Source organism: Impatiens glandulifera, chromosome 1, assembly GCF_907164915.1.
Source record: "Impatiens glandulifera chromosome 1, dImpGla2.1, whole genome shotgun sequence".
NCBI classification, from domain to species: Eukaryota; Viridiplantae; Streptophyta; class Magnoliopsida; order Ericales; family Balsaminaceae; genus Impatiens; species Impatiens glandulifera.
The window spans coordinates 51814845-51842262 of NC_061862.1; the positions used below are offsets into that span (position 1 = coordinate 51814845).

The window sequence follows — 27418 nt, forward strand, 5'->3', positions numbered from 1 at the left end:
AATGCCCTTTTCAACAATATCCCGAATGTAATGAAACCTAACATCAATGTGTTTAGTTCTATCATGAAAAACATGATTTTTACACAGTTGAATAGCAGATTGACTATCAGAAAACACAACCACATTTTTGTCAAGAAAAAACCAATTTCAGTCAAAGCAGCTCTAAGCCAAATTGCTTCCTTAAAAGCTTCAGTGGCAGCTACATACTCAGATTTTGTAGTAGATAAATTAATAATGGGTTGAAGTTGAGACTTCCAACTTATGCAAGAGCCACACAAAGTAAACACATAGGAAGTAGTAGACTTTCTATTATCCTTATCATTAGCATAATTGGAATCCACATAACCAACCAACTTAGTACCTACAGAACACTTAGAAAAAGTCAAGCCAACATCAATAGTGGTTTTTATATATCTCAAAAGTCATTTCAAAGCATTCCAATGAAGCATACCAGGGTTAAACATAAATCTACTCAAGAAACTAACTATATATGCAATATCAGGCCTAGTACTAATCATGAGATACATAACAGACCTTATAGCATTGAAATAAGGCACATTCTTCATTTCAGTTACTTTAGTTTTAGTCTTAGGAGACTGATCCTTACTTAACACAAAGTGGGAAGCAAGAGGCATATTCATAGATTTAGCATTAGACATAGAAAATTTACTCAAAATTTTAGCAACATATGCACTTTGATTCAACACAAGAGAAAATTGTATTCTATCTCTAATGATATTTATGCCCAAAATCTTTTTAGCATCACCTAAGTCTTTCATGTCAAAATTTTCACAAAACGATTTTTGCACATGCATAACAGATTTCAGACATGGGCTAACAATCAACATGTCATCCACATACAATAAAAGAAATACAGGCACAAAGTCTATATTCTTGAAGTAAAGGCAATGATCAGAAGAACTTCTTTTAAACATAAAAAATTGCATGCACTTATCAAACTTGATATTCCATTGCCTAGGAGATTGTTTTAAACCATACAAGGCTTTTTAACAAACAAACATGATCAGGCAATTGGGGGTCAACAAACCTCTCAGGTTGATGCATATAAATATTCTTATCAAGTTCACCATGTAAGAAAGCAGTAGTAACATCCATTTGCTTTAATTCCCAATTAAAGTGAGCAACTAAAGCAAGCATAATTCCAACAGTAGTGAATTTGACAACAATAAAGAAAATTCCAGCATAATTTATTCCCTCCTTTTGAGTAAATCCCTTAGCTACTAACCTAGCCTTGAATCTAACTTTTTTAGACTCTTACTTCACCTTATAAAACCACTTACAATCCACTAAGGAGCAATTATGAGGTTTAGGAACAAGTTTACAAGTATCATTGATTCATAAGGAATTCATATCATTATTCATAGCAACAATCCATTTAGTAGAAAACTTAGACCTCAAAGCTTCTTTGTAAGAGCTAGGCTCATTACAGTCTAGGGATTCAAACATATTAAAAGCAAATTCAGACATATTGCAATCATTTAAATTATCATCCCTAAATCTAGAAGGCATTCTAACAGTTATTATACTTCTATCCCTAGCAAGTTGATAGTCATGTAAATCATCAGATAAATCATGTGAATCAGACAACACATTTAAATCATTCAAATTATCAAGAAAATCATGTGAATTAGACAAAACATTTGAATCATGCAAATCATCAATATCATGCACATTATCATGTTTCACCTGATTGAGAACATTCACATCATGTTCAATAGATTGATCAACAACTACATGCACATGCACCACCTTATTATGAGCATCATTAATAGAAGTGGGGGACATAGACAAGCAAGGAAAACCATTCTCATTAAAGACAACATCTCTACTTATCACAATACTAAGACAAGGCTCACTCCTAACCCAAAGCCTATAACCTTTTACCCCTTCAGGGTAGCCTAAGAACACATATTTCTTGGATCTAGGATCCAACTTGTCAACCTTTTGATGTACATAGCCAATACAACCAAAAACTTTCAAGTTGCTCAAATCAAGAGGTTTACCTGAAAACACAAATTTAGGACATTTCCCTCCTAAGGGAACTTTAAGGGACCTATTTATTACAGAAGTAGCAGTATGCAAAGCATCCCCCCTAAAACTTCTTAGACAACCCTATTGACGCTAACATAGCTCTCACCCTCTCTAGAAGTGTCTTATTCATCCTCTCAGTAACATCATTCTATTGTGGTGTGTACGGCACAGACCTATGCCTTTTAATACCCCATGTAGCACATAAATCATTCATCTGTTTATTACAGAACTCAAGACCATTATCTGTTCTAAGATTTTTGATTCTCTTACCTGTTTGATTCTCAATCAAAATCTTCCACTCCTTAAATTTTTCAAAAACATTAGACTTATGTTTCAATAGTAACCCCCAAACTTTCCTAGAATAACCATCAATGATGGACAAAAAATATTGGTTCCCTCCATGTGTAGCAACACTAGAGGGACCCCACACATCAGCATATAAATATTCAAGGATATTAGTATAGTTAGACACATTTGGGTAAGAGGAGATGGGAAAACTCACCTTATGTTGTTTTCCTAGCACACATGATTCACAGAAGGGGATGGGGGACAATTTATCACTACCAAAGTGACAACCTTTATGCAAAATTCCTAGACCTTTTTTTACTCATGTGACCAAATCTATTATGCCAAAGAATAGATTTATTACCATTCACAGAGTCACAAACAGTCTCAACATGACACACATACAGATTGTTCATCTTTTTAGCAGTAAAAGATAATAAGAGACCCACGTAAAATTTTCATAAAACATTTCCCCCACTTTCCCTCCAAACCATCATTCTCAAGAGATGCACAAGACAGTAAATTATAATACAAATCAGGAACATGCCTCACATTCTTCAAAGTAAACACAAAACCACAAGAGAACCTTAGGAATACATCACTTATTCCCAACTCCTTGCAATTTTTTGAATTTTCCATAGACACAAAACCATGTTCAATCTCTTTATAGTTAGAAAACAAATCTCTAAATGGAATCACATGAAAAGTACAACCAGAGTCAACTAGCCAATCAGATTTGCACAAAGAATCAGATAACACAAAGTTCAAGCTAGCATAATCACATAGATTATTAATCATAAAAATATCACCCATATTTCCCTCACAAACAGCCACATTAGCATTTTCAACATGCTGATTTCTCTTAGGCTTAGGACAATCCTTGATAAAATGACCAGACTCATGACAATTATAACACTTTCTAGCACTTGACCTAGACTTACATCTGCTTTTACTAGCAGGATGAGATTTCTTACCAGAACTCTCATTACTGACGTTCTTTTGGGCACTCGACTTATCCTTAGATCTACCCCTCACATGAATGACTTCCCCACCAGACTATTTACCCCTCTTAGAGTGTCTCAAATCTAACTCCTCACTCTTAAAACAATTGACAACAATATCAAGAGTGAAACTATCTCTACCATACTTAATGGCAGACTTCACATCATTAAAAGAATCAAGAATAACATTCAACAAGACAATGGGGGCATACTCATCAATGTTCTTATCACCACACAACTTAATATCAGAAATAAGTTTAGGGAAAATATCCAGACAACTTCAATGTCGTTGGACATATCCAATCTAAATTTGAAAAACTTTTCAAGTAAGAACATTTTATTAGGCAGAGAAGTTTTAGTATAAAGTTCAGACAATTTATCCCACATGATTTTTACACTCTAAATTACCAATTTTTCACATCACAGAATCAGATAAATTCAAGTATATAGAGGCACAAGCATTTTCATTCATTTCACTATTTTTCTCAACGGTATCAGTAACAACATAAAATTGACTAACCGCTTTAAAACATTTTTTCTAAATCAAAACACATTTCATTTTTTGTTTCCAAATGCTAAAATCAGTTTTTCCGTCAAACGGAACCATACCATATTGATTAATACCAGACATGCTATTAAACAAATTAAAAGAAATCAACAATCAATTGGCAGAAATTAATAGGATGGTTCAAGCTACGATAACTTGCGAAACTCAAAGAAAGTTTAGACTTACCCACCCCGCTCGGGGATTTGCTATTTCGTCTTCTCAACAGCGGCACGGTGGTGACTTTGATTTTTAGCAGTCGCGACAAACGCGATACCGACAACGGTTGAACAGGACAACAATGACTTTTTCTTTAGAGGCGGTAGCGGCTTTCTTCTTCCTCCAATAGCAGCAGAAGTAGAGAATAAAAACAAGAGGATTAAAGAAGAAATAGAAGACAGATATACGCTTATTGGTGAAGATAACTTATATCCTCCAACCCAATCTCAAACTTCAATTACAAACCCTAAACCCTAGCTTTGATACCACTGTTGGGTGTGAATGCGATTGGAGTTTGGCTCAGACTTCTTGTTTATCGATTCCGTTGCACCACTATGTCACACAAATGAGACAACCCTTTCACTAGAATCCAAACACCACAAAGGAATTTGACCTCTAACCCCCACCAAGAGAGTAGTATCTATTTATATTATTAGGTCAAGTCCAATAAGCGGGTTACTAGAGATTGGGCTACAATGTTGGGCCAACCAATACCCAACAACAACTGCTTGGAAATGAGGTGCATTATCGATTGTGGTTAAAGGGAAGCGTCTCATGTGAGTTTGGACGTAGGGATGATGATTGTTCGACTATGACGATTAAGGCTCTGAGCGCTAGCTTGGAGAAATGAAATAAAGGATGAGAACAAATCTATATTGTTCAATGTTGGAGACAAATTGATCGATATTCGCGGCATTCGCGACTATCCATAAGCCTTACAAAATTCGTGATTGTCTTGAAGCCTCACAAGATTCGCGGTAGTGTTGGATCCTTACTTGATAATCTGGAGAGAAATTATAAATAAAAGAGATTGAAAATTATGAGTTTAAGCATTGATTGTCTACAAAATTGAAAGTTATTGATCTTTACTATCTATGAAATTATAGTTTATTTAATTATTAATGGGTTTGGGCTTAGGCTTGTTTGTATAAGGAGTTTATGGTTTCTAACATAATCTACTCCTTTAAAAGAGTTGTTTGCAAGGGTTGAAACACAACACTCAAAACTCCTAAAACCTTTCATCTTCAACATATACATGCATTGTTCTTCCCAAATTTTCCTTATTTTCCATTCTTCATCATTGTTTTAGAAGATCCAATAATCAGAACCAATATTTGGTATCAAAGCGTATTTTAAGAACTTATCGTCGACAAAATTAATTGGAGATGCGGCGACAATGAAGATTTGAAGAGAAGGGAATGTGACACTCTCCTATTCGTTACTCATGAAGAGTAACACTCAGTATGGGAATTAAGATGCAGGTAAACTTACAAGCACAAAGAGTGTGGGAAGTTGTGATGCTCGATGAGGTCGACAAACGAAAGGATAAAATGGCTCTCACCGCCATCTATCAAGCGCTCCCCGAGGACGTCCTTCTCAAGTTGGTCGAGAAGGATTCTATAAAGAAAGAGTGGGAGACACTAAACACGATGCATGTTGGAGTGGAGAAAGTCAAGGAGGAAAAAGTGAAAACCTTGAATACACACTTCGAGGCGATTCACGTAAAGAACGGGGAGTTAGTGGATGATTTCGCCATAAAATTAACATTGATCGTGACTGGTATCATCTTGTTGGAAGAGAAGGTGATTGAGATCTTCGTCGTCAAGAAGTTCCTTAGAGACATACCACAAAATACACACAGATCGTTATTGCGATAGATTAATTTAGTGACCTTAAGAATATGACCGTCGAGGAGATCGTTAGTCTCTCAAAATCCACGAGGAGAGACTTCGCGGCTACAGAGACCAAGAAGAGGAGAAACACATCTTTCTCACGCATGGTGAATGGATGTCACAAATGAAGAAAAACGGAGAAGCCCATTTTTCTTCCAGATCTTCGATTCGCAGCGGCAACGATGGAGATAACCGAAGTTGGGGAAAATGACAAGAACGAGGGAAAGGTTGAGTGCGAGTTCGTAGAGAAAGCTCACCTCGACAAGAAGACACCAAGCTCCGTAAAGACAAGAGCATAATAAAGTGTTACGCTCGTCAAACATATGGGCACTACGCGACCAAGTGCCCTAACAAAAGGCCCAACGATGAGACAAACGTCACTGGCTTCTATGACGATGATCCAACATTAATGTTTGCTAAGGGAATGACGAACGCTTGTTCTAAAGAAGAGGAGAAAAACTTTAAAGAGTTCATGTAAGAACCGTCCAAGGAGGAACTAGAGATGGTGTTGTTCAATGAAGAGAAAGTCATGGTGAACATCCTCGCAAGTGGCGATGAGTATAATCACATTGACGTGTGGTACCTTTACAATGGAGAAGTTCAAGGAGCTCGACGTGAAGTTCACCGAAAATGTGAAGTTTGAAGACGGAATCAAGGTGCACAGGTTTCTTGATCCAGCTTCAAGAAAATCCATGTGAGTAGAGATGTTATGTTCAAAGAGGAGAAAAATTGGGAGTGGTGCAACGACAACAACGAGCTCGTAAAAAATTCCATGGAGTTCAGAATCCTATGAGATGACGACAACCTAACAAAGTTGGAAAATGCAACAGCTACACCAAACTCCCCTCGTCAACAAGAGAGCTCGAGTGGGTCCACAACCGAAGTCGGCCCTATTAAACTCCATTCTCTCGCCGATGTCTATGCGAAGGTACCACTAGTAGAGATGGATCTTGATGAATTGTTGTTGCTCACCACTAACGAGCCAATAACATATCACGAGGCGACCACCAATGAGTCATAGAATGAGGCCATGAAGAAAGAGCTTGATTCCATCAGAAACAACAATACATTGGAGCTCACTAATTTACCACCCGATCATAAGACCATCGGGTTAAAGTGGGTTTTCAAGTTGAAAAGAGACAGCGAAGGAAACATTCTTAAGCATAAAGAAAGATTGGTAGCAAAAGGCTATGTGCAGAAGTTAGGCGTTGACTTTGAGGAGACCTTTGCACGAGTGGCGAAACTTGACACAGTTAGATTAATTTTTGTCATCACAGCTCACCGTTGATGGGAGATCCACCACTTGTATGTCAAATCAAGATTTCTCAATGGTGACATCGAAGAAGAAGTTTGCGTCTCTCAACCTAAAGGCTTCATCATCAAGAATAAAGAGCACAATGTATACAAGCTTTACATGGCTCTCTACGGACTACGTCAAGCACCAAGGGCGTGGAACACTTGCCTAAACAAGAGAATGATGAGTTTTGACTTCGTGAAATATTCTCAATAGTCGATTGTGTACACGAGAAACCATGGAAAAAAGTACTCATCGTTGGCGTATATGTCGATGACTTGATCGTGACATGATAATATCAAAGGAAATGAGGAGTTCAAAAAGAATGTGATAAAGGAGTTCGAGATGAGTGATCTTGGGCTACTCTCATACTACCTTGATATTGAGGTGGACCAGAAGAAAGATATAATCGAGGTAAAGCATGCGACTTATGCGAAGAAGGTGTTGAAACAGTTCGCAATGGAGGATTGCAACACGAGAAAGTATCAAATAAAAGCAAAGTTATATCTTGGAAATGATGTGGAAGGAAGTTTAGTGGATCCAAATGAGTATAGGCGTATCATTAGGTGTCTCAAGTATTTGACGCACACTCAACCTTATATCTCTTACGTAGTTGTCATAGTGAGTCGTTACATGGAGCAGTCTACCACTCTACACTAACAGACATTAAAACACATTCTTTGTTATGTGAAGGGAATGACGAGCTATGAGATCAGTTAAGAAGAGGATGGGAGTTGAATAACTCGTTGATTTTATGAACAGTGACGTAGATGGTGACACCAACGATATAAAAAACACAAGAGGGATGGTGTTTTATCTCAATAGGAATCTAATAACTTGGCAATCTCAGAAACATCGAATCGTTGTTTTATCTTCATGTAGCGTCGTGTCAACGACTTTGGCTAAGAAACTTGTTGAGCGAGGTGCTCGGATGCAAGGTGAGGCCGGTAACCCTTTATGTCGACAACAAGTCCGCAATATTATTAATGAAGAACCTGGTGTTTCATGGACGCGACAAACACATCGACACTCGGTTCCACTTCATCCTTGAATGTGTTGATAACCATCAGATCGTTGAAGAGTTCGTAAGCACCAGAGAGCAACACGCGAACATTCTCACACGGGCGTTAGCAAGAGTCAAATTTGTGGAGATGTGAGAGCTGCTCTACGTGAAGAATCTCGAACCAAATCAAGCTTACAAGAGATATTTTGAGTCTAAACATTGATTGTCGACAAATTTATAAGTTATTGATCTTTATTGTCTTTTATATAATTAGGATTTATTTAATTATTAATGAATTTAATCTTGTGTATAAGTAGTTTATGATTTTTGACATGATCTACTCTTATAAAATAGTTGTTTGTATAAGTGGAAATCCAACATTTAAACTCTTAAAATATTTTCCTCTTTTAACATATATATATAATTGTTTTCTCGAAATTTTTCTTTCTTCGTCATTGTTTTGTTTTAGAAGATCCAATAATCGGAACCAATAAAAATTACAAGATTCAAAGAGATGGAGGTTGGGAATAGACATATTTGATTGGAGGTAATTTGGTCATAATAATTTAAAAACAGTTTTTTTATTCAAACATGATTTTTTTTTTTATTATAGAAAAACTCAAATACCTCTATATCAAACAAGCCCTCTAATTTGAAAATATCCCGACGGGCTATAAATATAGAGAGAGAGGCTATCAAAACCAATCCTTCATGGTCATTACCCATCATCAAGTACTAATTACTTGAACCAAAATTAAAAGCATGCCCATTCTTCATCATCATCTTCAAAGTGAGCTTCTATATTTAGTCTTTATAATAAGTTTCTTCATAATCAATGAAACCATGGCAAGAACCCTTGAAGGTGCAAAAGAGAAGGCAGTATTAATGGACAGCTCCAAACATAATCTGTCTGCCCTTTTAATATTTGGTGATTCTTTACTCGATAACCGGAACAACAATTATATTAACAATTTACTGAAGACCAACTTCAAGCCATATCCCACTGGGAGGTTCACCAATGGACTGCTCACTGCTGATATTATTGGTAAGTAAGCTTATTTAATGATTATCTACATTTCTACCTAGTTAGCTATACATATTAATTACAAACATAATAATAACTACAAAATTAGCATTCATTTCAGACATCTTTGAATTCAATTATTTGAATAACTCATCTATTATTTGTATAATATTAAAATTATAAAAACTTAAGTTATTAGAATAAAATAACTTAAATGAGATTAATATATAATAAAATTATTATTTATAAAACAAAATAGATAATATTTTATATTTTTATTAATTTAATTATTTAATTATAATAATATACATCAAGAGATTATACCCATTTAAAAATTATTCAAATAATCCAAACAAACCTAAAATAGAGTGTATTTTCATATATCTAAATATTTTATTATCAAGAACATTAATCAAAATGATCACTCATTATCAATTAATATATTCAATTATTTTTTATTTATAAAATTTCAATATAAAATATTTTTCTATAATTTAATTAAAATAATGAATAATAAATTTTTTTTAAATTTATTTATGCTTGTTCGGTAAAGATTTGCAAGCCTATCCTTCACATGAGTGCCTTAAAAAAAATTTCAGTTTCGGCCAAGCTAAGTGCAACTATAAAATTGAAATTATTATATAATTAAATATTATTTTATTTATATTTTTATTAATTATTACATAATTTATTAATTAAACTATTAAACTATTTTATATTTTAAATGTATATTTATATATTATAATACATTAATACTCTTAAATTATTTTACCGTAAATAAAAAATATTTTAATATTTTTCTTCATAAATTGATTAATAATAAATAAGTGAGATGATAATAAATTATTTGAATTATTCAAATATATGTACTCAAATTTTAAAAAATAATGTAGGTATATATTAAAATAACACCTAACCACAATTTTGTGTTTGAGTTATTTAAATAATATATTATTTCACTATTTCTATCCTTCATCAAGTTTCTAACTCTCTATTATTTATTTATACCTTTAAGTTTTTAATTAACCGAGAATAAAAATTTATATTCTTAAAATAATCACAAGTAATTAAATTATTTAAATAAGCTTAAAATATTATATTTAAAAAAAAATACTAGAATTAACCCAATCTCAAACCACCTCTGTACTTGTAATTTTGATGGCCACCCAACATTGAAGTTATTGTCAGAGTCAGCATTGAAGAACTTTCATATCAAACTCTAATTGATTGTCTTGTCCTTGTGAGATTGACTTTGAACAGTATACTAATAATAATTTGTCATGATTGTGAGAAAATAACGATTTTTTTATAAAATAATTAAATATTGATCTTTAGGTTTTGACTTTTTCAAGAGATATTTATTTATCTTAAATTCAACAACCATTTTATTTATCTAATCAATTTTTTTATATATCAAAATTGTCTTTTATTTAATTATTTAAAATTAATTTATCATTGAATGTAAATACAAAATAAGAATATTTTCGTCCATAAATACTCCAAAACTGATTTTTGAAAGAATTTAATAAACAGAATTTTAGGGGAAAATCTGATGAAATCTAAAAATCAAAAACCAAACCAATATTTAGGTAATATTAATATATAATAATAAAATAAAATTTATTTTAATATTTTAGATAATAAATATTTTTTCTATAATTTGATCAAAAATTTAAATTTTTATAATTAATATTTACTTCATTTTTTTTATCTAATTCAATTCATAACCCTCATGCCAAATATAAAAAAATACTTTTTTTTAATTAAAAAAAATTGAATTAACTTCAATTAAAATAAAAATGTGTCTGAAAGCTAAAATTATAGTCATTAAACTAATAAAAAACAATTAACCAACTATCATATAATTTAAAAGACAATCTATCGCGACCTTGTGGAAAATATTTAAAGTGAGTAAAAGATAATAATTATTGTTTAGAAAAAAAATTTAAAGGTATTGATATATAAAAAAATATTAATTTAAAATAAAAAAATATTTTAATTAATAAAATAAGTAATATAATTGCTGAGATGTGATTAATTAAAAAATTGATTTTTATTGAAATATTTAAAAAACTCAAAAAGAAGAATGTCCATACCAACCATTCATTAAATTGACATTTGATATACCGATTTCTTACAATCATAGAGTTATTTAAATAACTCAAATCACTCAAAATTATTTTACTCTCATATTTATCGTATTACTCAATTAAAATATTTTATGTTTTAAATGATTATTTTTTATTTTAATTATATATTAGTATAATTTTTAAATTTTTTTATAAAAATAAATTATCACCTACTTAAAATTATTGCTTACCATTATTTTTTCTCTTTCAAGTTAGTCCGAATCTACTGTCCTATTACGCTGTCTTTTTATTGAATAGTTAGTGGGACAACAAATCGACACATTTAAATAATCACAATTCCAAATGGGAGAGATTTGTTGTACCACAACATATACCCTCCGTACCAAAAAAAAATATTCTCTCAACTTGAAGACTTAAAAGATTTTTGACTTGTGGTATAAGAGAGGATCCATATTGTGGTTAAACAAATCCCCTTATGACCTTCTTATGTACCAAAAAGACAAAAATAATTTTTTAAATGTTTGAATAACTTTTATGGTCCAGAAATATTTTTTCAATGTTTGAATAACTTTTATGATTCAAATGGACCCTCTCCCAAAAATATTATTTCAATGTTTGAACAATTTTTGTGGTCCAGAAAGTTGTTACATTTTATTTATATTTTTTATTTAGAAGATAACATAACACAAAATCGTAATTTTCACTTAAAACGTCTTAAATGAGAATTAAATCTATGACATGCAGTTTCTTAAAATTTATTGTTAGTTGAACTAACATAAATGGATAACTTTCTAGGTTCGTCTGCCTATATGCCTTTTTAAGATTCGAATGAATTATTTAAATAAATCATTTATTTGTGAATATCATTTGAATTTTGATTATAAAAATTAATATATAATGTAAAGGTAATTTTTTTAAAAGAAATAGAAAATATTTTAATTAATGTGATTGACTAACAAAATAGATAAAAAATAAAAATGATTAGATTATTTAAGTTAAACCATAACCACGCTTACTTTGCATATTTATTTGAAATTCATAAGTTGTGGTTGCAATCCAATAGATATGCGTCACAACAATTTGCTTACTACAAAATGAAGATTCTAGATTTGATTAATTTCCCAAAATTATTTATAGTGAAATCATTAAATGTACAAAATTAATTAAGAAATTATGTTTGGTAACTTATTTAAATGTTATGTAAAACAAAACAAACAACATATTTATATATATAGATGAAAAATTTCATATAAATCTACAGCAAGGTATGTTGGGATCAAGGATTTTCTGCCTCCATATTTAGACCCATCTTTGAGCATAGAAGACCTCATGACAGGAGTTACTTTCGCGTCTGCTGGCACTGGTTTTGATCCCCTCACGTCAACTATAACTGTATGTGAACACCATTTCTCAAATGACTAAGATTAGTATTGATTTTAGTTCATATGATATGATTTGTTTCGTTTTTGGGTGAAAGTAATGATATATTCATAAGTTTGTAGTTTTATTTTGTTAAACTTGGAACAAGTCATGTTATAACTTCATTTGTACTTGTCATATTTGCCCTCGGTACATGAGACTGATGTTTAATGAAAAGTTGTCTTACTTTTTCAAGAAAATTAAGTTCATCCATAGTCCAAATATTTAATGATCACAAATGCAATTACATGATGGGTTCATTTCTTTTTTCCTAATTTTATATATAGAATGTGATTCCCATGTCAAAGCAACTAGAATACTTCAAAGAGTACCAGAAGAAGCTTGAGGAAGCAATTGGGAAGAAAAGAACAAGAGATTTGATCGAAAAGGCGCTCTATATCTTTGGCGCCGGTACATATGATTTCATTCACAACTATTTTTCTTTGCCTATTCGTCGTCCAAGTACTTACACCGTCTCCAGTTACACCAACCTTTTGCTAAAAAATGTTCAACAATTCATTGAGGTAACATTTTCCCTCTAATGTGATTATATATTTATAATGCAATGAATTTATTTTCTCATATGTTGTAGGTTCTTATGGAGCAAGGAGCAAGAAGAATTGGTGTGATGGGAATGCCGCCCATAGGGTGCATGCCCCTTGCAATTACTGCTCATTCCAAGAATCCTCTTCTAGAAAGAGATTGCGTTGATTACATGAACACAGTGGCTTCTAAGTATTACAACGAAAGGCTTCAATTGTTGTTGAAACAAATGCAGATGAAGTTTGCTGATTCTCATGTCAAGTTTGTTTACTTGGATATATATGGGCCTTTGTCTGATATTATTACTCCAAGCAATAACTACACTATGTGCCCTCATCTTCTATTTTAAAAGAATACACACATTACTTACTCATAGTCATTTTATAAATAAATTAGAATTGATTTTGCAGCCAAATTAAATAAATAGGATTTTTTTTTTCTTGTAAAAGTTAACTATAACGGTGTTGAAGAAATCGAATAATAGCACACTTTTAGCAATCCAGAAAAGACAAGCTACAACAAAGGCCTAATAATTCTTTTTCCCTTTCTGTATAATCAAATAGGCAGCCAATTCAATTGAGAACCAAACAATCAAAGAAATAGAGAGCAAAACACCAAGATTTTACGTGGAAAACCCAAATTAGGTAAAACCATGGGACACTTCGGCCACTTAAATCATCCACTATATCAAATGGGTATACAATGTTGTTAAATACAAGGCTAGAGATAATCTAATAAAATTATCAATTAACCTCATCCTAACTTGTCATTCACATACATTATCATCATCACTAAAAATGGCTAACCAAATAGAGAAGAGATAAAGGAAATTAGAAGAATAACCTGCTGCTTCAATAGAGAAATTGTTGTTTCAATGGAGGAAGAGTTGCTTCAATGGAGGAAGAGGGAGAGAGAACCAATCAACTGCTGTGTTTTTCTTTCTTTAATTAAATATGCCCTAATGGGCTTTACTAATTTGTCAGGTCCAACTGCCAAATGAGCTAACCCAACAAACGGTAATTAATTACAAGTCAATAAACATTAAGGAGATAATCGTTAATTTTACTATTAGTTTAAAATAAAACGATATTATTTTCATGTTAAACTAGGGAATAGTGTAAGATAGAGTAATAGTGGTTTTGCAACCGACTTTATTGATTAACAATAATTTAAAACTAACCATTGACTGCCTGATTGGAAAATGAATTATTTAAAAGAGAACGATTTTCCAATTAATTGAATATAAGAAATGAGCAAAACATAATGAAATCAAAACGACAATGCAAGACAAGTTTTAACGTGAAAAATCTCTCTTTAAATTGAGAGTAAAATCCACGGACCAGTCAAACCACTTAACAATCCACTATAATCCACAATGTTACAAACAGGGGTTCACTCTAGTTATAATCAAACTAGAGTCATTAATTTATTACATCAAGATCACACAACAATCTTGACAAATAACAACAAATAGTAGAAAGAGTAAAATCAATCAGCCTTCTCAATTTTGCAATTCTGGTTTCTCTTAGGCTGACTTAGAAGACTCAGAAAAACAGATCTCCATCGTTCAGAACGTAGCCCCAGAAATAACCAACAAGTTGTCAACGTTTAAAGTCGATCAAACGATGCAACTCCGACAAATAAAAATCTTCAATAACTGCTACCTCAAACCCTTAAATCTATTTTTGCTCCTGATATCTCTGTTGTTATTCTCAAAACCTAGTTAACTTAAATAAAAATTAATATCCCTTCACATTATATACTGTGGGCCTAAATATATCTCACATCAAGTTGGGTTTCTCCAACTAGGAGGATAAAATTCAACACTATCATCGCTAATTTGAGGAATATCGACAATGTTTCATTTTTTAATATTTCATTTATTTTGGTTCATTAGCAATGTAGTCACAAAGTCCGTCTCTATTAGTCATTTTTTTTATTAGTGATGTTTTTAAATTAGCCTTAAAACATTTAAGAAATCTTAAGCATCGTACAAACCCACGCAACACAAAAAAACGTGCCCAAAAGGGAGTTCTTAAAATCCAAAATATCAAAGAACATTCAATTTCTGAATAATAAACCAAACTCATAAAAGGTAAGTGTCAAAAGTGTTGCCTACTATGAAAAATACATGTAAATCATATTGACTAATTTAGAAACATTTTTTTTCTAGATCTAGTGGCCATAATTTCATAAAGAAATCGTAATGTGAATTTAGGCAATGAGATAATTAGGGGTGTTCAACTGGCCAGTTAACCGGTTAACTAGTTAAACGGTTCCGGTTAATACCGGTTTTGACTTTTATTTTATAAATCGGTTAACCGACCGTTAATGGTATCGGTTTTACCGGTTCTAGTTCTACTGGTTTTGATCGGTTCTGGCCGGTTAACTAGAAACCGATAATTCAATTTTTTTAAATTAAGTAATAAATTTATAAAATATATTTTTTTAAATTATTGTTTGCACTTTCTTATTCTACTATTTTCATCTTTTTTGTCTCTATTATAATATATTATATTATTATTATAATATAATATAAATATATTATATTATGATAATATATTTTATTGATATATTTAAAAATATGTTATAATATATAATTTTATTGTAACAATATAATATATTTTATAGCTATTCTGTTAGGTTTTATATGTTTCTTGAGAAAATTCAAATTCATTATATTGATTAGTCTTTGACCAACCAAGTATAAGCGAATATGATAGAATCCCCTTCTCATCCGATAAAACGGGAAGTAAAATTGGTAAATTATAATTTATAACTTTGATTTTAGGTGTTTCCGTATTGGACGTGTTGGAGAGAAAGTTAAAACATAAAGTAAAGGTTGAACTTTGAAGACATCAAATTTTAATTTGCTTAACTATTTTGATTTTGTTAATTTATAATTTCTAAAAACAATTTTACATATTTTAATGAAATTATTTCAATTTGTTTTTAATTTTTTTTATAAAAATTTTATATAGATTATAATGTTTTTTAAAAATTATTCTATAAAAATTATTTATAAAATAACTAATACAAATTATAAAATATAAAAATATATAATTAAATTATTACCGGTTTATCGGTTAAACCGTTAGAAAAATAAGGAAACTGAAAACCGAACCGTTTAACTGGTAAAAAACCGATTAACCGAAACCGCTAGAACCAGTTAACCAATAAACCGTTAAAATGAAACCGGTTAACTATCGGTTCGGTTGGGTTACCAGTTTTTCGGTTTTTTTGCACAGCCTTAGAGATAACGTTTTAGAACATAGTTTAATTAGACATGTAGCTATAAATATATTAACATTTTTATTCTAAATCTAAACGCAAGCCTGTGTTCGATCATCTAGTGATCGACATGCCTACATGTTATCCCTTCTCATCGCGAATGTACGTTGACATGAGAACCTAATTTCAACGACCCCTATAGCCCGCATCGGTTCATTGGGTTACAAGTTCAATCGAGGATGAAATCCCATGTTCGATCATCCGACGATAAGTCTACATGTTATCCTTCTCATTGTGAATGCACCTTAATGGTTATTCACACGAGAATCAAAATTACACGACCTCTATGGCCCACATCATTCCAAGAAAACGATGAAACCCCATGTCCCGTCATTTAATGATTGACATTCCTACATGTTATCCCTTCTCATCATGAATGTACCTTGATGGTTATTCACATGAGAACCAAATTCCAACTACCCCATATGACCCACATCGTGTCATAGGCCTACATTTCCAAAAGAAATGATGAAACCACATGTTCGATCATCTAGTGATTGACATGCCTAAACATTGTCCCTTTTTATCGTGAATGTATCTTAACGGGTATATACGTGAGAATCTAATAACGACCCTATGGTCCACATCAATTCATGGGCCTATAAGTCCAAGCAAAGGATGAAACCCATTGTTCGATCATCCAATGTCGATGATTGAGATGCATATAGGTTGTCCATTCTCATTATAAATGTTCCATAATGTTTATGATGTAATTAAATTAATTCCATTAATAAAATGAAAATAAGAATTTGGAAAATTTTAATTTAAATAAAATTCACACCAAATTCAAATATGAATTAAGGTGAAATTTAATTCAAATTAAATTCATATTAAAATTTAATCTAAATGAAATTTAGATTAAATTCAAATGTGAATTAAGGTGAAATTTAATTAAATGAATTTGTTAATTATTTAATTAACCATTAATTCGTTGTGATGCATTTAATAAATGTTGAATACATTCAATATTAAATATTGTTAATTGTCATTGTAACAATTATGAGTTTATTGATGCTCTTAATTATTATGGATAATTATTGCTAGCAGTAGTTGAAAATATGTGAAGATAAAAATAAAAAGGCAAGAAATATTAGTTGTTGAATTAAAGAATTGATGAATATTTTCTTGGGTTTAATTTACAGCTATATATCTCTACACTCTAATTTCTAACAATACATCATCTTATCATTTCGCATTCTAGAATTCTAAGAGTTATTTTATTATCTTTATGAGTGTTCTTTGAGTTATTCACTCGACATATTTTTTTGAAACCTGATACTCTAGGTATGTTGGTCAAGTTCGTTGCATAGTTATTCTAGTGCAAAATCACTACTAGATTTTCTTCAAGGATAATCTCCAGCACAAACGAGAGATAGTTGAACTGTTTTAAATGAAATTTGCCTAACACATGACTCGAATTAACTGTATTTCAGTGATTTCGTTCTTCATACATTATACTTTATTTGATTTATTTGTAACATTTTTTCTTGTATATTTTCTTTTTATTCAAAGACAATAATACTAACAATCTTAAAACAGTTTCGTATGTTAAGTTATTTAGTAGGTTTTGCCGTCGAAATTTGTGTATTTGATATTTCAGAAATACGAGTTGTGATGTTGTAAAACAGATGATGACTTATTTTGACAAGATAAAGTTATTCATATGAAGGAATAGAAGAATCGAATGATAAAGATAAGTTTTTATTGTATACATATAAATTATTAATATAAATTCTTTTGTGAAATTTTAATTTTATAAGATAATATATGTTGATGTAGATATATATTCTCAAGAAAAATAGTGTATATTCATTATACAAATGTTATCTAGAAAATAAATTAGAAAACAATAATTTATTTTTTTGAATTAAAGGTTTGTTGGTTACTAAAATTAATATTAATAATAAATGAAAATAAAAAGTAACAAAAAAAATAGCTTTTGATTTTCAGAAAATTAATGTTTATAATTTATTAATAGTAATTAAAATTAGTTATAATTGAAACATGTTGTTTCAGTTTTAAAATAATTAATTACAATATATATTAAATTTTAAATTAATTAAACGTGATAATTAATAAGAATATGATATTACGACTACTAACTAAGGAAATATAGTCTATTTATATATGTATATATAGATTGTCTTATATATTTATCTTTTGATTATGATATTAAGTTATCATATTTGTTGATAGAGATAAAACGATAGAAGACAGAAGGTCGGTTGAACAACAAAAAGGCGCATTGGTGAAGCTGTTTGAAGTTTAGATGCACGGGTGCGATATGAAAGGAAGATTCCTTGTTCGAATCCCAATTCAGTCAATTATTTCTTTTTGTATAAATATGACGTGTTATAAAATGATTTTAGTCATTAATGATGTTGGAAGCATTCTAATTTATTGGATAGAAATTATGAGATAAATGTGTATTCAATTATTTCTTGGTAGAAATTAAACTAGTTAAAATAACTTTAGTCATTGATGTTGAAACCATTCAAATTTCTTGTATAGAAATTATGAGATGAATTGGGTAGTTAGTGATTTTTTGAAGAAATTAGACTCGTTAAAATGACTTTAGTGATTGATGCTGAAATTGTTTTAATTTTTTGGGTAGAAATTATGAGATGAATGAAGATCGTTAATATTTTTTTATCTGTATATCTTATTTGTCAAAATGATTTTAATCATGGATGTTGGAATCATTCTTATTTATTTTGTATAAATTATGAAATGAATTGGGACACTTAACAGTTTCATATGTAGAAATTTAATTTGATAAAATGTCTTTTGTAAGCATGAAAATTTGACATACCCTATTTTATAAATAATATTATTATTTTTAATAATATTAAAATAATTTAATAAAATCAAATTAAGGGTTAATTATCGTGATAATTAAACCCTAATTAGAAAAATTAAATAAAAATCCAAAAATAATTTTAGATTAAAATATTGTATTTATTTTACCCAAATTAAACCTAAGAAGGGTTGAAATTATTTAATTATGTTTTTAAACATAAACTATGTATAAATAATGACTTAAAATAATTAAATAAATACAACAAAATACCTAAAAATAAAAATAATGGACATAATTTTTAGTATGTTTCCAAAAATAAATTGTGGAATTTTTGGTGAAGAAAAAAGCAAAAAAAGGATTAAAATTTGATTTCAAATAACTATTTTTTATTAAAAATAAAACTAATCATCGGGTGCAGCCGAAATTATTTTTAATTAATGTAGCCAGATTCTCAGCCATCGGATCAGCGCTGGATGAAAAATACAGCGCTCAGGAATGCACCACACAACCGGATGTAATAAAACCAGCACGCGCCCGCTCCATTGGATCAACTAACTAGATGGACTAACCCCATTAGCTGACATCGCTGATCGCCGATGGAACGCATAACGACGCCATGAAACGATGTCGTTTTGGCGTCGTCTTCTTTGCCAAGACGCATGCTCCCCGAATCACGACTGATTGACGCGTTTCTTCTAGAAGATCTAGTGCCTTCATTTATCAACCTTATCCGATGATTTTTCTACCCTTATCATCGCCTTATCATCGTGATCATTAACTCTATACCTAGGATGGCCACCTTGCCCTAAAACTAGGTTGCCATGATTAGGATAAAAACTAGAGATAAGCTTCAAAATCGACAATTTGAACTTGAATTCTTCTACCTCAACCAACCTAACTCGACTATAAATATTCTCTAGGCATTTTTCTATCAATCCATCAAAAAATTCACTCATATTACAGTAGAAATCAATGTTTTAAATACCGGTCAAGAACTGGTTTTTATGAAAACCATCTTCGGCGATCCCAACATTGATCTATGCTTCTAGAAAGCTTCCAACCGCTTCTAGGAGTGTTCTCCAACTTTGGTATGAATCTAGAATCACTATAACTCAATTGGTGATTGAAGATTTGAATTATTTTCAAAATTTTCAAGTTTGATCGATTTGACATGTTATAGGGTTTAATTATGTGATTTCTTTGTTGAGATCAATCCTTATATCTTTTATGAACTTTATGTTGAAAGAGAATTGATCAAATCAACTTAAAACAATAATTTCAAAAAATCAGTTTGAAAATTTTGATTTTTTAAAATCGGTGTTCTTGAGCCTTTAGGCTTGAATTTTGATTAAAATTGCTACTAAACATGTTTTTAAACATTGTAGGATGATTTCTCGATTACTGTACCATCATTTTGATCATGTTTGATCAAACTAAGTTTTTGAAAATTTTGAATTTTGATTTTATTTTCAAAATTCGTTGTATTGATGTTCATGTTTTGGTTTTGTTTAACCATATTCAACATTTTAAAGCCAATGGAACAAAAAATCAGACATTGAAATAGCCTAATTTGAAAGATCCCAAATTTTGACCTAAAAATGATTTTTAGAAATTGATCTTTGTAAAGATCCATTGATCGTGATTTAGGTTATGGATTTTATTTTTCAAAATCATATGAATCATCTGAAACTTACATATCATGATTCCATGATTTATATCAAAAATTATAGGACTTGTAATTTCTTAATACCAAATGAAGAACACTCGATCTTAGGACCGGGACCGAAAACAGGACCGAGAATCTTTGGTCTGGACCAAGACCAACGATCAGTGTTCTTGAGTCAGGGCCGAGACCGAGGACCGATGTTCATAAGTTAGGATCAAGACTTAAGACCAGTGTCCTTGAACAAGGACCGACACATCCAAACGAGGTTTTTAATCTTGGACTAAGAGGTCTGACTTGGGACTAGCCTCCCAATTCCACGACCGAAGAAACCTAGACACAAGACTAAGCCTCCTAGGCCTAGGACCGAGCAACCTGAGTTCAGCACTAAGCCTCTTGAACCCTAGGACCGAGCCTTTTGATCCCTCGACCGAACAGTCTAAGTTAGGGACCGAGACTCCCGAACCTAGGAATGAGCCCTCTGGTCACTTGAACCATGCTCCCGAGCCCTGACCTAGACCACCTTGATCTAGATTGAGCCCGTCGAGCCTAGATCACCAAAAACCAAACCCATACCCTAGGTCTCCGGTCCTAATGCCTGTTTGGTTCTACTCATCAAAATTCAAAATTATTTTTATAATTTTGGAGCCCGAATCCATTTTTAAATAATCCTAAAAGATTAGAAAATGATATTTAAATATTTACGGAACATTTCCTAAACCAATATTTTGGCTAAGACTTTGTTTAGATAACATTTTTAAATTCTAACACTTTTATGATATTTTTCAGGGTTTTTTACTTAGTATTATATCAACGCAATTGTAGGTACGTCCTTCTAAATAATTTTGTATAATTATTTATGCAATCTAAATCTATCCTTGTTTAGGACCCCGGACTATTAATTAAAGAAAATAAATGTTATAAATAAATTTTAAATATCCAGACTTTGTTTGTTTTAAAATTTTAAAACGGCTTTTGACTGGCGTGGAGGACACAGCGCGAAAGCCCTTTCGAGCGTAACCAAAATACGAACCCTTATAAAAATTCTGGTATAAATGCGTTTATAGACGTATAATTTTATTTATTTTCATAAAATCATTTAGCGACTCTGATTTCAAATAAATAATCTTTTAAATTAGTTATGTTTAATTAATTTAAACCGGGTTTTACCAAAATTGTTATTTGGCCCTTAGATTATTAAAATTTGAACAAAATTCATTATTTTTATATAATTAATTTAAAAAAATAATTCAAAAGCTCCCCATGTATTATTTTAAAAAAATTAAAATAATGTTTTCTTTACGACATGCACGCAAACCAAGGTTGAAACGCATCGAATCTCGAGCCTCCCCGCGATATTTCGCTGTATTGCATCGTGTCCATGACACATGCTAAGCTGTAGAGGGAGCAATTCTCGGGGGTTGCAACTTTCTTGGATGAAGAACTAGTGCTTTATTTTGATCTAAAAATAAAATAAATTAAACTCTGGCTTTATAAATTTTTATTTATAAACATTTACACAACCTTCATAATAGTCTAACTCATAGGGTCTATCACTCTAAAAGTTATCTAGGCTATATCCTAATAATTGCCAGAAATCCCAAAACGAGTATATCAACCGGAATTATGTGAATAAGTACTAGATTGGAATTTTTTACTACGATTAATTACGCGAAGACCGATAATACCGGTATGTGACTAAGAGATGTTGCGAGAGGAAAAACTAGTAACCCTGAGTAGATCCCCTGTCGGCTTTGATACATCTTTCATGATGCAACCTTAGAGATGGTGGGGAGAGATTCCAATCCAAACCTCGACAAAACTTTAGCACGCAAAACCTAGTTACTTTACCCAACCGTTGTTTGACGTTCCCAAATAACAATGTCTCGACAAAGTCAAACTTGTACGTGCTTATTTATTATACATTCATACATCTAGTAGATATAATAAAAATCTCTAAGCATATTTGTGTTTACCAAAATCAAACGACATGTTTGTCAAGTTGATTATACATCGCAGAATGTCTCTTCTAGAGAACAATGATTTGTTCCTCTAGAGCCACCATTTCCATGAAAGGGAATAGTACTATCGAGCTTACAGTCTTAGTACCGCTCTCAAATACACACACTTCAGAATCCATCATAACTTCATGCTAGAAATACAACGAAAATGGGACCTGGTACACATGGTCATCATGTTAGGAGAACGCTAGATCTATCCGACCATCGAAAAGTTTAAGGCCATTATGATGATCGATAATAAGAACATCATAAAACTTAAACCCTATATGGAATCCATGTCCCTTGCACAACTACTCAATAAAGAATTCGGGTAAATAGAGACCACGAAATATAAGATTTTAGAAAGAACCTACCTAGATCTTCCACGATGGGTAAACCTGGCCACTCAGACCAGAGAAATCCCACTCAATTTCACTACCTCCCTACTTACCATCACATTCATGATGGATCTCTTTATCCTTGCGTTGATAGGCAATCATGTGCCATCCTCTAAAATACTAGAAGTAGCTTACCATCTTAGAGCAGGAAATAAGGATCACACTAGAATCATCATAGCTGAAACGCAACTAGGACTAAACAAATCATATTTCACCTACCAATTCAACAAGAGAGGAGCTCCAATCATCCTCTATATTTTGCTTTTGGAAAATATGGAACGTATATCTCCTCCATTTCCTGGTAATGTGATGAGCGCTTCCTTTTAATGCCTACACATCAAGAGCGTCAAACCAGAAATACATGTCAATGACAATGACTCCATATATGAGCTTTTGCCCTAGTACAATATTAAAAATATGTTTTACATCATTGATGATCAACCCATGATCAAGCTTATGGGTATTGAATGGATCATTGTTTGCTACACCATCGAGCTCTTTAAGAAATTCGGGAAAGACTATATGCCTTCTTCTTATGACTGTGTGGTCTCCAGAAATAGGCCCATCGAGCACAACGACTTCGTCCACTACCTTGACCCTTGGAACGATGCAATCAAGATGGGAATCCTGATAGATAGGAAGAACTATATCGACATCGACCAGATCATCGAGGATTTTCAACATCAACAAGAGGAGGAAATAAAAAGTGAAGGCTCTATCACCTCTACTTGTTGCAGCCGAACTCACTCTCCTTAAAGAGAAGCTCTAACTTTACCTTTTTTTGTATAAACGGAAAAAGTTTGAAGCCTAGTTTACTAATCTAGAAAACTCTAAGAACTCTGAAATATTGAAATATGTAAATTCGGAAGTTAACTCCAACTTCGTGATGGAGATGCAACAAATGTAGAATCCCGATAGAAGAGCATGTGTCCTCGATAGCAGGACTATATGCCCAACCATAAAAGAATTATGGGTTATCCTAATGATATATAATAAAAACATTATACATCTAAAGTCGTTTATAGACTCGATGTCTATTAAAAAACTTCTACAAGAGGAATATTTATACTACAAAACAACGTCCGATGCTATTATCGTTGGCATGAACATCAATTTCTAGGCTTGGGCCAAAATGGAAATAAAAGATGGAGAAATCCCTATAAGAGCAGGATTGTCTATGATCACAATGTTAGTCATGTTGAATCATTTCTTCATAGCTCCAGCAAATGATAAGTCCTCCTCAATAATCATTGAGGTAGCACATCAACTATGAAAGGGTAATAAAGATCCTTATGATATTATCTTAGCAGAAACACTCATGGGCTTAAACAACTCCCATGGATCTCCCTAGGGGTGTTCAATATTTGGTCTGAACCGAATATCCGACCGAATTCGAATTCACCGAATTCGAATAAACCGAATTCGAAATACATTTTCGGTTTTCGAATCGAATTTTAAACCGATTCGAATTCAAATACGGTTTTCGGTTTGGTTTTCGAGTTTAAGTTTCAACTCGAAAACCAAACCGAAAACCGAATTCATTTTTATTATTTATTTTTATTATATATTATATAACTTATTACATATTTATATTAAATTATCATGCACCTCCTACTAGATCCCTACATTAAATCCATAATCCCTAATTCATTTTCCATTTCTCTAGTTGTCAACACGTCTCAACCGCCATATATTGTCGTCGGCGACACTATTTTACTTTCGTCGTTTAATTGTCGAATATATATTAGCGTTAAACTAAGTTTGCGTGATTTATATTTTTTATAATTTAAGTAGATAAAATCTCTTTAACAACTTATTTATTTTGTTAACTCTTTTTAAAAAAAATTATCTTATGGGTAGGTGATGTTCTATATTTAGTCTAAACCGAATATCCGACCGAATTCGAACCGAATTCGAATTTACCGAATTCGAATAAACCGAATTTGAATTTATTCAAATCGGTTCGGTTTTCGAATTTGCTTAAAAAAAATAAAAATTCGAAGAACCCGAACCGAAAACTCGAAGAACTCAAAAACCGAACCGATGAACACCCCTAGATCTCCCACTATGAGTAAAAGGGGTTCCCCCTTAATCCTCTATATCTAACTATTGTTTGACAAGCTCAAGCGTCTACCGCCAATTCTACCTGATGGCGTCTTATCCCCTTTCATACAATACTAAATAATGAGGGAAGCTCTGCCCGAACTCCCAGTAAAAGATGATGATGAAATCTAGAACATTCTTCCTTGGTATCCCATCAAAAAAATGACTTTCATGATGGATAACAAGTCAATCATTATGCTCATGGGTTTGAAATAACTTACCTACTACAATACCCATGAACTATTCAGGCAATTCGAGCATAGCCACATTGAAGCTAATGTCGCGGCAAATAAATCTATAAGTCGAAGGATCTATGCAGAATACCTCGGAAGATGGCACGATGCCTTTCAGATGAATTTCCAGCCAAAGTGAAGGAAATATTTGGAACTTATCTACAACTAGTATGATAAAGCCTAAAGAACTGAAGTAGAAGAAGCTTTTTAAGATCGGGGTCGCCCTTGGAGGACCGGGGTTCCGGTTTTGGAAGGGTTGACCGCTTACACACAACGCACGCTCTGATTGGTGATAGTCCGGTTAGAGACTACAATCCTTCTCAACACTACGCAAGCTGTTACAGACTCTTGAACCGGGTTCAAGGGCGGAAATGTCTATTTCAGCTTGAAGCAACACACACGACTTGGATGATATTTATGGAGAGTCGGTTAAGGAGGATTGATAGACCGATTTTGGTTTTAAGGATTATGTTCCGGTTAATAGTAGTTCGGTTTTAGAGTAAATAAGCAGGAAATAAGTAAAAGACACAAGACATGATTTTTTATGGATGTTCGGAGCAAACCCTTCTACGTCACCCCTTCTTCTCATATTATGAGAAGGATCAACACTAACTTTGAAAGTTACAACACTCACAATGTCGGTCGAGCCTATCTCGCTACTCGTCGGTTACACCACTTCACTCTTGATGTAATACAATAACACAATACAATAATGATTTCGGTAAATGAAACAACAATTTAGGATTGCGCGTGAGATTTATTTCTCTCTTAAGATATTTCAAAAACCGTCATAAATGAGGTCGCTTCGTCTTCCTTTTATAGTAAATGAGATCCCAATGGTCATCTTCTTCTCTTACCGTGGGATTGGTCAGTTTGAAACCACGCCGGTTCAGAGCTGTTGCGTGCACGTTTCATTTTTTTGACACTTGGCAAGCATGCATATACCGGTCAGGTATTGATGACGTAGTCGGCTTGCAGTTCTTGACACGTGTCAAACATGCACCTTCCGACTGTCTAATTCGGATCTTCGGATAAGCAGATCATCATTGTTTTTATCGCATGCTTCTGATCCGGATCTTATCTTCTTGCATTTTCCCAAGAAACATCTATTTCGTCATATTACGTCATCTTGTAATTTAGAGTTTCTGGTTGATCTTTACGTAATATGGTCCGACTGGAGTATGAACTTTTCTTTGCTAGTCGGTCTGTTTGAAATGTTGAAGTCGGTTCATCTTGATCATGACTTGATCATCTGGAGCCGGATTGCTTTGATGTATTCTCCAGCCGGTTTATGCGATCTCTAGCTGACTTGATCTGTTCCTACACATGAGAGTTAGGAGTAGTTTAGTTCTCTGGCCGGTAAAAATGAATTTACTTAATTTTTCTAACAATTTCTCCCTTTTTGATTATTTAGAATAAATATTCAAAAATTGTAATGTGTGGCCGATTTAAAATTAACTTACTTAATTTTTCTAACAATTTCTCCCTTTTTGATTATTTAGAATAAATATTTAAAAATTGTAATGTGTGGCCGGTTTTGAAAGATATGTTTAACAATTTCTCCTTTTTTGATGCTTTTCAAAGAAAAGTTTCAAAATAAGTTGATTTTTCGAAAGATGTTCAGTATACAAAAACTTTGAGATCTTAAGATGAAAATAACTGAGTTCTTAAACAAAACAGTGATAGATAGCATAAACAAGTTCATAAGAAACCAAGCTAAAGGTTTGATGACCCCCCTTTTCCTTTTCCTTTTGCTTGGCCTCCTCCTCTTCCCTCCATTGTC

At 32.2% G+C, this 27418-nt stretch overlaps 1 protein-coding gene across 1 annotated transcript; it reads left to right on the plus strand.

The window, feature by feature from the left end:
- Positions 1–6804: 6804 nt before the first annotated feature.
- LOC124927692 (GDSL esterase/lipase At5g45960-like) lies at positions 6805–13508 on the plus strand. The gene is made up of 6 exons (XM_047468151.1): positions 6805–7057; positions 7465–7578; positions 8973–9116; positions 12447–12577; positions 12892–13128; positions 13197–13508. The coding sequence occupies exons 1-6, from the start codon at positions 6805–6807 to the stop codon at positions 13494–13496; spliced, it is 1179 nt and encodes a 392-aa protein (XP_047324107.1). The 3' UTR covers positions 13497–13508.
- The last annotated feature ends 13910 nt before the right edge of the window (positions 13509–27418 follow it).